This window comes from Vanellus vanellus (genome assembly GCF_965231255.1).
Source record: "Vanellus vanellus genome assembly, chromosome: 3".
NCBI classification, from domain to species: domain Eukaryota; kingdom Metazoa; phylum Chordata; class Aves; order Charadriiformes; family Charadriidae; genus Vanellus; species Vanellus vanellus.
Genome location: NC_138907.1, coordinates 68,310,477 through 68,325,650, shown reverse-complemented (window position 1 = coordinate 68,325,650; position 15,174 = coordinate 68,310,477). Strand labels below are relative to the sequence as shown.

Here is a 15,174-nt window from a genome sequence, read left to right as displayed (position 1 = left end):
AGCCAGATGTTTCTCACTCAGGAGCTCCTCCTTGCTTTTTCTGCGGGTTTTACTGTAATCTTTTGTTTGTACCCTGTCTTTTTCATAGCATTTTATTCTGTTCGTTTCCAGCCAAGTGTCTCCTTTAATTTAATTACTTGTAGTCAGGAGCAAAATTGAGTCAGAGCTCGAAGTGAGAGTGTTGTTATGACCTCAGGAGGCGGCAGCCATGTCACCTATTCCTGGAGATAACGTGGCAGAAACCTAGAGGTGCTGATTCATACTTAGGCAAGATATGACTGACAGTTGCTCCTGGCAGAGTGATTGCTTGTACCTGTGGATACAATGGAGAAGGATGCTGGATGTGATGAGGCTTAGGGTTTCCCTGTTGGTAGTGAAAATAAGTAAGTTAATAGTATCACATGGCCAGTGCAAGACAGCAGTTGTTCAATAAGCCTTCTGTCCAGTGCCAGGGAATGCTCCAGGAAAGGAAGAGCTGCTGCTTTGCTGGGAGCAGTAGATTTGCTGTGTCTGTCCTCGGTGTGAGGCAGCCCCTGCTAAGTGAGTGCCAGCTGGCATTTTGAGTGCAGCTGTTTGCCTAAAACAGTGGTAATATGATCGTGTTCCATGACAGAAAATGGCTGTGTAGCCTGACCTCTCACTCAGAGCACCGAGGTAAGGTGCACAACATGTTGATTGCAAAGAATAAATAATTCTCTTATTTGTTCTAATGTTCCGCACATTTGGCTCAGCATCTGAACATTCTTTCAGTGTACCAGCCTGTAATAAAAATGCCCCAATTAAAATTTAACACTTCAGAATACAGGAAAATTAATGGTTTCTTTCCTCCCTCCCCCTAGGGGCTCATTAACAATATTTTGCTATACCTGACATTCTTCTTCTTGTAGGCCTTTTCCAAGAACAATTCTGTAGCAGCCCATCTGTTTTATTTTGTTGATTCACAACTAATGTATGCCATGATCAGCTAAAAAGGCAGGAAGGGAAGAAGTTTGCTTGTATTTGTTGCCTTGCCCTTGATGCTGCAATTGGGGCGGGAGAGTCTTCGTTGTGAAAGAGCCACAGAGCACACTAACTTACCCAGAAGATTTCTAGAGTTTAGGACAGGGAGGCAGAGAAAGGGGGGCAATCTTTACAGAAGCCACAGTGTAAGCAGAGGTTGGTAGCATCTTTGGAAAAACAAGTGCTGAACAGAGATCTCGGAGGTGATAAAGACCTTCCTGAGGGACCACGTGAAAACAGTTGCAAGCCAGGAAATTGCTTCAGCTTGCTGAGAAAAAGATTTGAAGGAAATGATAAATTGTGTAAAGAGACAGTGGGAAAGGGGAGATACTTATGAATCCTTATTTTGTCTCATCTAGCAGTTGTATTTTTCAGTGTTTCAAAAGTTACCTCGTCCTGGCTTTACAAAACGCCTAGTTCAAAAGTCTTTTGATGATGACCACGGTAAGACGTGCAAACTGACCTTTTGAGTCCCATTCCAAGTATCCATTCATTTAATTTAAAAATTTGGAGCCTTTTGGTTGTTCAATAACTTGAAAATACCTATTTTAGACTAGAGGAAGAGAAATGAGTTGCCTGCATCATGGAGGCCATTGTAGGGCCTTGGTACGTGTATGCAGTTGGTGCTACAATCTTCCTGTAGCTGATTACTCTCCTTTGCTCAAAATGTTTTTACTGTAAGGCCTCTCCATACCTGGGGTCTGTATGTGGAATATTTTTGTGGGGAAATCTGCTTTCTAAATAAAGAAGGTGTTTTACATTTACAAAGACATTCACACAGTGCCTTCAATGGTATTTGTTGGCATAATCATGGCAGCATTGCCGTCATCTAATTTCTTATTGCTTTAATAATTCTGTTTTCAGATTCACACTTCTCTAATTAACGGACGGCCTAGTGCTGATGATCCTTCACGTGCATTACTAGAATTTACCTCTGCTCGCTTTATTCGCCTGAGATTTCAGAGAATACGGACACTAAATGCTGACTTAATGATGTTCGCACACAAAGATCCAAATGAAATTGATCCCATTGTTACAAGGAGGGTAAGTTCCAGCAAGACGGTAGAAATAGTGTGTGTAGAAGTTCTCTTACGCTTCTAAATGTTGTACCTGCCTTTGTTTGCCATAGGAAGTTTTGGGAGATGATGAGTACCTGTTGTTATTTGTCAAAATCCTAGTTTAGAGGATTCCCTCTTCACAGGATTTTGTTGTCTTCTCTATAGCAGAACTAACAGGTTTAAGTTTTCTGCTTAATGGCATTGCTAACGTACATAACGTGCTTATAAATGTAAGCACACAGCTCCTTTGGCTGTAAACATTTAGATGCAGGTAATTGGCAAGTGGGTGCTGTTAGATAATGTCCTCTTGCCTCTTCTGCTGCTCAATTCTTTGCTATCTTTAGGATTCCTTGAAGAATGACTTTGAGTAGACTTTCTGCTAGTGGTACTATGAGTAGTAGTAGTGCCTGAATGCAACACTTTTAGCATTTTTTGTATGATTATTGCTAACACTAAAAATTTTGCATCATGCTTTATCTTGAAATAATGGATGCAGTACTCAAACTCACAACATATCCCTGTCTTCTCCACCGTTCCTTGTGTGTGTGTGCCCCAATCTCTTCTTTCCACAAACTGTACTTTTTTCCTATGCCTCATCTCCCTGTTTTCCTGATGTTCAAATGTGTGTTATTCTATTTTTCCCCTGATTTTTTTTACCACATTTTTCCTTTCTGCTCACTTCCTCATTCTTTGATCATCTTATTTTTCTTTTGGAAATTTGTTTAGGGTACCACTATAGTAAGTCCTGTTATGAAGGGGCAGTATGCTTATTCTTGGCTTTAATTAATATAATTTATCAATGGTGGATAAGTGCAAAGAAAATTTGCCTCTTCTGTTCCACATTTTTGGTTTCCGTTTCTTCCTCCAAATACGTAGAGTGCTGTCTGTTTCTGAAAGTTTGGAATTGGCCCCTCCAGTTGAGTACAGTTATTGCAGCTTCACTAATCACAGAAACTGTGTTTACGTAAGGGTGCACATTTAATAATTTGATTCTAAGTGAGCAGAAACACAAAATTCAATCTAGCTAAGAACCCAATTCACACTTTAAAATTCCCTGTATACTCATCAAAATCTAGTGCAGGACGATCCGCAGATTTCTCAAACCAGTGAAGAACGATAATTTCTGTGTGGTAACTCTCCATGAGGCTGTCCTCAGAGGAGCAAGGAGCAACTGAATCTTGCCGTCCTTGTCTGGCTTTCCCTATAGAAGGCTTTAGACAAGCCGCCGTTCCACAAAACAGGAAACAAAGGGTAGCCACAAATGACACATTTTCTTTGTGGTAGAAGGTTAGCTGTGAGTTATATGAATTCCCATTTCGTTTGATATGCTTATTAATGATCTGGAAAAGAGGTTGAACAGAGAAACATCAAAATTTGTGAACAGCGTATGTTTGGTTTGATTAACCAATTGTTAGGATGTTACAGGACCCTTGCAAAAACAGATTAAAATGGACACGATGGCACGTGACATTCACTTTTCATAGGTGTCATAACACATGGTTATAAATACCTTCCCATCCTTTTTTCTGGTTAGGGCTATTACTCCCCCCCAAAGAAAAAAATAGAAATGGTCAAATGGCAGAGCAACAGGTCACAAGTTATGTAAATCTCAGTAATGAAGACTATTCCACAGTCATTCAAAAGGCCAATAGTGAAAAACAGTTCTTCTTTCCGCAGTCCAGTGAATGCCCAAGTAAGACCCAGCTAAGGTGAACAAAAGTGTTTCTTTCTTAGTTTTTGTTCTAGCCTTTCTCTTCTCCCCATCATCATGGCTTTTCCTTGTCATTTTTGCTGAAGGGAATAAATTCCATGGCATTTGCCTTTTCATTATCCAGCGTACATATAGCCTTTTCCTATGCTCATGTTTGGTGTGTGCTGTGTATAAATTGACATGGCTCTTGTGACTTCAAACAAATAGAACTGTGCCAATTTATACTCTTTCTTTCACTAAGCCTGAATCTGTTCATCAAGACGCAGCTTGCATTATTACACTGTCTGCTATATTTGTAAAGATCAAAAAAAGAAATAAAAGAGGACCTGACAGTTTTGTCACCAGAAATGAATTCTGCAGCTTGGCACCTGCATTTTACAATCCACTTAGCAGTTCAATTTCTGTTTTGTCTTACAGTATTACTATTCTATAAAAGATATCTCTGTTGGAGGCATGTGTATATGTTCAGGCCATGCGAAGGCTTGTCCACTGGATCCAGCGACCAATGTATGTATTTATATTTTTTTTCTTTTTTGATGTGGGTGGAACATGAGAAAAAAATCTCGATATTCCTCAGAGTTCTGTGAATTTCTGTCTGTTCTTCACCCAGAAGAACAGTCAGAAGCAGTGCCAGGATGAAACAGTGCTGGCAACCAGAAAAATAAACATTCATACAATATCAGTGGAGGCTTTCTCTGAAATGAAAGAGTAGGTTTCAGGTAATTCAGTCCGTAATGAAAGTTCCCTAGGAACAACAGAAATTTGGGTTATGTTATGTAGCTGTAGAGGTAAGCACTAACAGTCAGTCTTTCTTTTTCTTGTTGATATTAATCAAGATGTTTCCTACATGATTGTCAAGTATTTAATCGATACTTGCAAAGAAATGATAGCACTAGAATGGTGCATTTACATTTACTATGCAGGAAATATTAATTGAGTGATCAGTCAAGCCAGTCTAGAAAATCAGGAGCTGTTTATAATTTCTTCCAACTTGTAGCTTTCTTTTAACACCATTAATAAACACATAACCAATATAATTGAAATATAGAAATATAATTTGTTACTGATGGTTCAAATCTATACACATATATGCACACATTATCATTAATACAGAATTTCCAATCTACTAGTATTACTAATGTACTGCAATGTGGAATCTCTTCATATACTATTCACTTAAGTAGAAGATTTGTAGGATTTAACAAAAAATCTTGTTTGTAGATTACATGAAACCATTGTGTAGGGACTGATAAAAAAAAAACAAAACAAAACAAAACAAAAACCTGGAAGAACTCTTACAGAGAATGCATTTAGAGTTCTAAGTAGTTTTCGTGGGTCCTTGTAAAAATTTTACAGACTCCTTGGTTTAATCCTTCTAAGGCTTTTCTGTGATGATGTGTATAGCAAGTGTTGAACTATTGTTTCGGATGGCCTTAGGTATCAAACTGCAGCACTGTGTCACTGCCATCTGTTAGGATTGGGCCTACCTCAGGAAATAAGTGCTGTTAATCCGATTAATACATACTTCAGAAAATTTGGCTACTGGATAAAATAAAGGCATTGTGACAAGTGTGGTGTCTTGTTTTGCAGGATGACAAATATGTATATGTTGTCTGACCAGTATAAAAAATAGCATAAGGGAAACAACTCCAGCTATAAGAGATTTGGAGTATTTGGTTTAGCTCTCCAGGGATACTCTTTAGACTGAGCCACACCAAAATACGTGGGCTTTGGCTTATAAACATCGTGACTCTAGCTGTTAGCACAATGAATCTTTCCCCTAGTATTACAAAGAATAAACTTCCTTGAATTTACTGCCTTGGTTTTCTGAAGCATTGCTTAACTTAATCTTGTTTTGCAAGATTTATGCTTTGTCCTGTGAGCCATAGAATTTCTCCAGGTTAGCTTGTTGCTTTGGCCTTGAGTGGCTTCGCAAGGACCACAAAGAATCCCCTCCACTGAATAATTATTGGGCAGGCAATTTTTGCTCCTCATTTCTCCAGACCACCATTTCTTTTATCTTTTCCAAGCTGCTTCTGTGGCTCAGAGAATTTGGGTGTTCCCTACAGCAATATTTTCATGCTGGGACTAAGGTGGTCTGCTGAGGAACTGAAAGACCACGGAAAGGGTGGTCCTGCTCTCATTTCCTGTTAGTTTCAAAACTTCCGCTATCCCTCACATAGAATTAATTTTGCAGTTAGAAAGTTACATGCTGAGTTGACTTATCCAGTAAAAAATTAATGCTAAAGTTAAAAGTCAATTTTTACTGGCTCAGCCAACAGAATTGATTTCACTCTGCAGCTGCAGGATTGCTACATCTAAGGGAAAGGTAGAGATTGGCTCGCCCTTTCTAGTGCAAGCTAGCTATCAGATCAGTTTTCCTGTAATACAAAGCTGTACCTGAGGGCTACCAGCACTTTGGCTTATTTGCTGTAACGGGGAGCTTTCATTCTCCCGTCCCCCTTTCTTCAGCCAGTTGGAATTAGATTCTTCGATGTTCTTAGATTCTCCTTAGATTCTCTGGCCAACTATCTTGCTTTGCACCATGGCTGTTTTCTTAAAATAGAGCCATAGCAGTTAAACACACTCTTTTGTCTCTCACTCGGTGAATACAGGGTACATAAATGAATAAAAATGAATAAGCAGGGGAATTACAGAGTATAGCTATTCTTAATGTTTTCATAATTTGAACTGGAATGCAGATTATGTACATGGACAGATTCTTCAAATCATCACATTGTGTAAATATTTGTTTTTCTTTTAAATTAGAAATCCATCTGTCAGTGTGAGCACAACACATGCGGAGAGACATGTGATCGTTGCTGTCCTGGTTTCAATCAAAAGCCTTGGCATGCTGGCACTTTCCTGGTTAAGCATGAATGTGAACGTAAGTTGAAAGCGGTACAGAAGAGAAGGTTTATTGCAACTGCTGGTGAAAACTGAAGTCAGATCCTACATGGATTTGCAATTAATTTTATTTCTAATCACATTTGTTTATGCATCAGTTGTTCATTTACTTAGGCTGGCTCAAAAAAGTTAACAGAAAAATTACATGTAGATTCATGGTTTTATTAAACTGAGAATATTTTAGGGTAACATGCTGATATTGGTGGAATACTGGATAAAAATCATTTTGACTTATTTAATTTTTATGATTGCGGTGGTTTTGTTTTGATAAAATAACAGGACTGTATCCTGATAAGTAAAAATATCTTTTTAATAGATTTTTCATTATATTAAACGTTAACAGCACGATTTTTGTACAAATGACACTTTTGTAGATGATAATGTTCAGCCTTGCTGAAACAAAATATTTTCACATGATCAAACTGCAATTTGAGTTTCTGATTTTTTTAATGGAAAAATCAATGTATCTAAGTTTTCCGAGATGGAATGGAAACATACCTTGAAATGTCACCTTTCCACAGGCTGGGAATTTCTTTTTCAGATTTACTGTAGTAAGGATAGCTATAACTGAACTCTAACATCTTACTTCCAAAGGTCACGTACCACTTATGTTTCTGAACATAATAAAACCTAGTGCTCCATTACATGTAAGTGTTTATTCGATTGTAGGATTGCAGCTATAGTTTTACCATGAGAGGTTAAAAATAAATAAAAAGAAACAGGTATCCCCATATTAAAAGAAGTAATTACTTATTTGTGTCCTGTAAACTTTGGTCACAGAGATCCTTGTTTCAGTAGGGACTGCATCTGCACTGGGAATGCATTCTGGAATGAAATCAGGGTTCATTTATTTTCACATTTAATTTTTAAGAGTCACTTCTCATGCCCTGTTCAACCCTCAGTGAGTTGTTGTACTTTCATGGTGGAAACTATTCCCTGGCATCTGGTTCAGATGTGAGGAGAATGACTCCCTGCAATGTTGATGAGCCTTGATTTTCTCTTTATGTGGAAATGAACGTTTTAATACCACAGGGAAAGGGAGAGAGACAGCTACCTCATTTTCACAGCAACAGATTATTAGATTAGCTCACCTGTATGTGGACCTGAAGCCTAAGAGTTCAAATCTGAATTTATAAAGAAGTTTTAAGATTCAGAATCTCATTGTTCTGCCCCAGCTCTTATATGCATATGTGCAAATCAAGCGTTTTCAGGGTGTCTTTCAGCTTTCATGGAAATTATTTTAATTTACTCATGCCATTCTGCTGCTTTCCTTATAATTCCTCTTGTATTTTAAGTTAGCTGACCCTTTCGTGAACCATATGTGTGTGCAACCACCAAAGGTTTCTGGAATATCAATTTAAACAGAAAAAAGCCCCCAAAACAAAACAGGAAGAACATAATTAGGCTATATCTGTCAACTTCCATACTCCTCCAGGCAAAACATCGAGAAAAAAATACAGTGTACAGAATTCCAGGCTGCATGTGTGGTGGGACCGCATTACTTTTGATAGCTGAAGTAGTAAATTAATGCTTGGATGTGCTGTTGGTTACAGTGTATGCAGCACCAGCGATACAATACTGAACGGCTCTTTTTAATACCTTCGTAACAGCGTGGCATCTCCAGCTGGAAAGTGCTCGCTAACCCCGTTGCTCCTCTTTTAGCATGCAACTGCCATGGGAAGACTGAGGAGTGTTACTATGATCAGGATGTTGCAGACAGAAATCAGAGTTTGAATGTCCATGGAGAATACATTGGGGGTGGAGTGTGTGTGAATTGTACAAGCCACACCAGTGGCATCAACTGCGAGACATGCGTCGACGGCTACTTCAGACCTGAAGGGGTAAATCCATGTTCTGTTGTCACTTCGCTGTAAAGCTCGGTGTTCAAACCATCACTTCAGCACGGGGAGTTGAGTTATTAAAAAGAGATGACACAGTTCGGACTGCCATTTTGTGAAGGTTAACTTCTAATTCTGACAGTGTAGTAGTTGCTCTTCACAGCTGGAAATCTGCAAAGTTAACACTCACAGAAATATGAAATTGTGTTGATATGAACGAATGCACTTGAGGTCAGGGCCTCCAGCTAGTATTTCAATTTCATTTAAAGGAGGATGTGGTCCTGTAAACAGAACTTTTGCCTCAGTAATGAATTTCAAGATTTGTTATCAAAGATCAAAGAAATATTGCTGTATTTGATATCGGAGAAAGAGAGTCTATAATTTTTATTTTTAAAATGTAATGTAGAATTAATAACCACTGAAATTCTATAGTGTCTCATGAATGCCTTTCATTTTCAATGCAGCGGTGAATTGTTTTCTGTGTTTCATCATATAAGGCTGTATTTTCATCTAAGTTGAAGCTGTCAGAAGATGAATCTTATATTAGGTTATATTGCCAATATGGGCTGTGCCTGTGCTTTATGCAGCTACACTATTAGTGTGTGCTTAAATTCCTGATATTTTGCCTGTATAGTTTCAGTTTGGTAAATCATGACCTTTAGTCTGATTGTTTTTCAATCCTCAAACACAGAAAATATCAGCAAATAACAATAATTACATTCTTGCTAATACACTGCTTTTAGCCTTAGAGCTTGAGAAAAGGAGTACTGATCTCTTCAAAAGCAAAGCTTTTGATTTTTTTCCTCTGAATCAGGTTATCGTCCAACTAATAGCGATTTTATATATGTGTGTGTGTGTGTATAGTTATGTGCATGTGCCTAGTTCATGCAGAACTTCTAGTTTGTATTCCCAGTGTGATATGAGACTAAGGTTTAAGTTTGGTTGAGATAACCTTTTCAAGAACAACAGGAAATTGTTCCATTGTCTATCGTTCACTTTTTTTCACTTACCCTTTTTGTTCAGTTACTGACCAGCTAACTTACTTTGGTTTTTGAATCGTGTTGACCAGAACAACTGAACTATTTTTCAATATTACTTTAGGTAGTGAATGCTATAAGTCTACATCATTATATTTATTGATTTTAATTATACAAGGGTCTGTTATTATCTCAACACCTGTTTTTTTAGTCGAAAACATATTTGTATCTAAATCACTTACCTGTTTCTGAATAAAAATCCAAATAGTAACTTTAATGCTTAGACTGCATGAGCTAAGTTTGGCAACCACCTCGCTTTTGTTAAAGTGCAAGCTACCTACACAGAAATTGTTCTCTCCTACTTTTTTGTTTAAGAAGTAAATAAAAGTTGCCAATTATTAATGTTAAGATTTTTTTTTTGTAATCTTTCTTTTTATAGGTATTGCCAGATAGCCCAGATCCATGCCAGCCGTGTTCCTGTGATCCAAATGGGTCTTTACACGATACCTGCATCAAAGACGAGAAACATGCAGAAGGAGGTACGGCACCTAAAAGATGGTGATGTTAAAGCTTAAGTTCAGCAATGGTCAAAGAAAAAATGAATCACATTTGTGATATCTCCTTTAAAAAAAAATGACTTTTTTTTAAAAGTTTACTTTATGTAAACAATAATCCACCTGCATTCTTATGACAGTTTGAAAACTCATATTTAATATTCACAAATTTGCTGAGTCTTCTTTCAGATTCATGGCTTCCAAACTTGGGTACGTTTGGAAGAGTATTCCCCATGGAATATATTGGAGAATTTTGGCTTTAAAGAGCTTTCTTCTTCTACAGCAGAGATTAAAACTAGTGCAGCCATAATGTTTTGATCTCATTTCCTCTCTAAGCATATTTCTATTTGAAACCCAGAAAAAAATCTGTTGGAAAGGTGAAATATTTGTGTGCCATCTATGTTATTACTGTAGAATTACAAGCTGCTTACCATAGCCCCATAAAAGCTGTCTTCAAGTAGAGCATAAACTGCGCCTTTGTGCTTTGGAAACAATGAATTGCCACATTTTTCTGGTTCTTTTGTTGACAAACTTCTGAAAATATTGTAGGAAGATAACAACAAAACTCAAGGTCAGTTCTTAAGAGATGTTTAATTGGGCTATTTACAATCAGCCCTGGCCGCCCCTCACAGAGGCCACCCTTCAGGCCCCCACCGCTGCCAGCTCCTGGGCACGGACACCCGGTACAGTATATCACACAGACTGATAGGAGAGACAGTAGAAGCAAAAGAGAGGCTGAATCCCAAAGCTGGAAGAAACAGCGAGACAGTACGATGCCTGTACCAAACCTGTGGGTGAGAGCATACAGGTTACACAAATGACAGACTTAATACAACAAAGAAACCTCTCATACTATTAAAAAGGACAACTTTTATTCAAACATTTTCCACTACTGACATTCAGTGCTTCTGTAAAATACTGAGGCTATGATTCTGAGATGGAAGAATGATTAATTCAAAGAAATTGGGTGTTAAGCAGCTTCTTGGTCTCTCAGTTCCTGGCTGTGGCCGTGTCTTTCTTTTCACACTTTCTGTGCTGGCCACTGGTGCTGGTCACTCTCTGGGGGCCTGGCAGATGGAAGTCAGTTAATGGGCTGTCAGCTCTTCTCTCATGGGAAGAGGGAAGCAAAAAGATAGAGACGTTTTTCCATCTTGTTTGGTTGTCAGTAACAGCGTCGTTAAGAGCTCTCATAATGTCTTACTCTTGCCTCTGAGCATTCAACAGATATAAACCCTCTCATAGTTGCTTTCTAAATCTGCTTACACTTTCTGAATCTGACTGGGTGGTACTGTGCTTTAACACCTTGCTTCTCGTTTCTTCTCCTGCCTTTTTAATCCTCTGATCTTCTTTCTGGCAGTTCTTCCCTTGCCTCTTTTCTGGACCTCTCTAAGAAGAGAATAAAACTTTGGACCCCTCCTTTTCTTTCCTGCTTTTTCTCTGTTGTCTCCATCCATCTAATCTAAAGATCGTTATCTTTCTAATAAGTCAAGAAAGGAGTCGTGCCGCCATCTTGAAGATAACATATCCAAAATTGGATTCTCTCTCTCTCTGTTTTGCCTCCTTTTACTTTTATTGGCAAGTGGCCAGTCCTGCTCATCTAGCCCTGGGCATTCAAACAAGTTTCATATCGCAGTAGTTCCTCCAGTCCCAAGAACCAGAAAGTTCTTTTGTTCTCTTCACAAAATTAAAATTCTCATCATTTTCTGCCTTGACTGTAACCAGCTTCTCCTGATCTTCCTGAAACTCGACTCATTCGGCCGCAGTTGGTTAGAGGCCTGTTGCTTTTGATCACATTAGGATATTCTTAATCTCTGTTGAATCTGCTGTTTGTAACACATGAAGTAATTTTTTTCCTTTATTGCTTTTTAAACCCATTGATTTCTTCTCTTCCCAACTTATTTACTGTAGAGGTTATTCTGTGTGTTTAAACTACTTCTCATATACGACAAGCGCAACAATTGTTACTTAGGTAACAGCCATCATATATGGAATTGCCTCCCCAAAGTAGTCCATACATTTGTTCCTGAAATCAGCTGTCTGTGTCCTGCCCAGTCCTGGAAGTCCAGTGAGATGTGGACAGTTTGCACTGTCTAGACAGCGGCCAGAGGAGAGTTCTGATATTTATCTTATTTTGTTTACCAGTTTTAAGACCATAAGAACAAAAATAAGTCAGCTCTACGCATAACTGGGCTTTGTAGCTGTTCTGCTTACAATGGTCCTGTTCTTTGCTCCTTGTTCTTTCTCTTTATTTGCTTTTCTTTACTTCTTGTTGTACTAAATAAGGTTCCAACACATTAGGAAAACTGCTTACTTCTTGCACATTATGTTTGATTATAGTGTTTGGACCAGCAGGCCAGATTTGTGACTGTAACGTCTTACTCAACATAAAAGACACAACAATGCCAGTTGAAAGAAAAAAACTTTTAGATTTTTCTTTTAAGGAAAGATTTTTGTGGTAATGGAAGAGGTTGTGTTAGAATCAAGAGCAGGTCTGGATATAATTTTTAGCATCAAACTATCCTGAAAGCAGATCACTTTTTATTTTTTTTGCTTTCTCTAATTTATATTCAATACTGTGATAAAATTCTTTTTACTGTACGCTGCTCACCCTGGGCAGCAGTTGGGTTTGAAGCACTGGGGGAGCCTTCATAAAGGAAAGGCTGGAAAGCATGATCTGTCTGAAGGAATCTACCTATTCAACCTGTGAACCAGAATGAATACACACTGGGTAGGTTGAAATACATCTCAGAGTTTGCTGGCTGGTTGTTTAAGGATAAATTGTTTGCTTGGTGTAAGATGGGAATATGCTTCTTAAATGTGCAGTAAGCAAATGAGTCAGGAAGATTAAAAACATTAAACTGAAATGGAAATATGATAATAAGGAAAATCACTGGGGATATAAAGTCACTGTGAAGAGTTCTCAAGGAAAATAAAGCTGGAGGCTGTACATTCTCTGTGTGCTTGAATACTGTAGGCAAGCAACAATTAAAATGGAAAATTGTAGCTAATGCCATAATAACTGGTATATTGATGAAATACAACAAGAGCATTTAATGACTGCACCTTGTCTTTGTCATCAGGTTCTGGTAGATAAGAGAAGGGCATGGAGGAGTCACTTTATAATTGACCAGGCATTGTTTCAGGAGAAAAAGGAATACTTCTGTATATTAAGCATGTATAATTTCTATTTTGATGACCCTAGTATAACTTTGTCCTCACATGTTTCGCTCAGCATTCTGAAATGAAATATTATTATTCTAGCTTGTATAGTATATTTTTGGCTTTGAATCTTCAACAATGCTTTTCAAATATTCTTTCATAGCGATGTTATATGATATGTTAATGACAACATAGAAAACAGAGCCAGAAACATGATAAATCATGGTATGTTTTCAAATGGTGGTATTGATTAAATAAACTGGTGAAAACGTCTCTAGTTTTTGTAACTGAAAGGCAATAATTTTAAAACTGAGTTTGTCCACCTATGTCCAATCCATCCTAATAATAGGTAAACTTGACCATCGCTGATATTGTGATCACTTGCAATTGTCCATACAGAAGCAAAGGTGGAACCTGTACATTCAGAACTACTCTGTACTCCAGTAATTAGGCTTTCGCAGTGAGTCAGTGCTCTTGTTTCAAGGTATAGTGGCTAGATTTTAACAAACAGTTATTTTACTTGGCTTTTAAGCTCCTGCAAGCACTGTGAGGTTTGGAAACTGGCAGAGTTTTGTGGCTCAGTCGTCAATGCATGCTACCACGCGGCAAAGTTTCTTCCCTATTGTCTCTTCATGTGTAATATAATCCCAATGACAGATGTTAATTTTTGCTGAAAAACTTTCTTGGACATTGCAGGATAACTAAGATCCAGACATCTCCACTTTTATTCAGGCTTCATAGTACTTTGCTCAGCAAGCAGTCCCAGTAGGTTCCGTGAGGTCATTTTTGGAATTTATACACTGTTAAAAATGAGTGAAGATGGTAGACAGCAGTCCTGGGATTGCAGGTTTTTTTCAAGGGTCTGGTGCGTGCTTTTGCATGCTTTTTTTTTTTTTTTTGTGCAATTTTGAAAGACTGGTAGGCTGGGAGAAGACTGACTGATAAAACTTGTATTTCAAGATGACTTATCCTCTAGGATGAACTTTCAAAGCCTCTCTACAGTCAAAGATAGGTCAGAAACTGATAACATTCAGGGAATAACAGCTTCAACAAATAAAGCCCCATTCAAACAAGGCCTGGATAGTAATAGACCAACAGCAAAAGATGTGCTTCTGCTGAAATGGTAGTTCATTACGACAACAACAAAAGACAGACCTGAAACATCTGCCCTAGATCAAAATGTAATTAGGTTGTTGACATAATATACACTACATATGCACTACAGATGCCAGGTCAAAGACAACCAGTGGGACACTGACAGGAATTTACATACTGCGCAATACAACGAGAGCCTGGATCTTACAAGTGTTGTAAATGAAAGAAGGCGTTGAGTCACATAAAACATACAAAATAACCGTATCAACAAGCATAAGAGTTGGAAGAATATATGACCGTTAGTAGTCTCTGGCTGATGTAGAGTGTGATGTTTCTTGATAGATGGTAGGCTGAAGGTTATCCACTACTGTTTATCCTGTGGAGAAGAAAGGGGAATGCTGGGCTGGTGACAGTGCAGTTTCCAATCCTGGTCTCTCTTCCTTAACTGCAGAGTAAGGAAAGAGCAGGAGAAGGGAACTAAAAAAATGGACTGACTGGGCAGTGGAGGAGAAACTATAAATTTAAATGAGTATTTGGGAGTTGTTCCACACTGAGACATTTAATTGAATCTGGGTTTGCTGAGTCTTAACTCGAGAGACCTAAGAATGAGTTCTTGAAACTTTCAAATAAGACTGGCTCACTTCTAAAGACTTATCCTTGCCTGTGTCTTTTACTGCTGAACCCTGGTGTACAGCAGAGTGTTTTCATCTGGAAGGAAGAGAAGTTTGTCTCGTAAGACAACATTGTCCAGCTAGGATGCCTTGACCCAGATTACAGAAGAGCCTGATGACTGCTGTGCTATGGGGCCTCGCCAGTGGCTAGTTGAGATGAGGGTAACTCAGAAATTTGAGAATCAGGTGAGCCGTAGGCATCAAA

At 38.3% G+C, this 15,174-nt stretch overlaps 1 protein-coding gene across 1 annotated transcript in view; it reads left to right on the top strand.

Moving 5' to 3' along the window:
* The window catches only part of LAMA2 (laminin subunit alpha 2), a 318,297-nt gene that overhangs the window by 77,013 nt on the left and 226,110 nt on the right, over nt 1–15,174 (top strand). Inside the window, exons 5-9 of the mRNA XM_082480248.1 lie at nt 1,864–2,043; nt 4,186–4,275; nt 6,538–6,655; nt 8,338–8,516; nt 9,930–10,029. Coding sequence (XP_082336374.1) covers nt 1,864–2,043; nt 4,186–4,275; nt 6,538–6,655; nt 8,338–8,516; nt 9,930–10,029 — 667 coding nt within the window. The remainder of the gene's footprint in view (nt 1–1,863; nt 2,044–4,185; nt 4,276–6,537; nt 6,656–8,337; nt 8,517–9,929; nt 10,030–15,174) is intronic.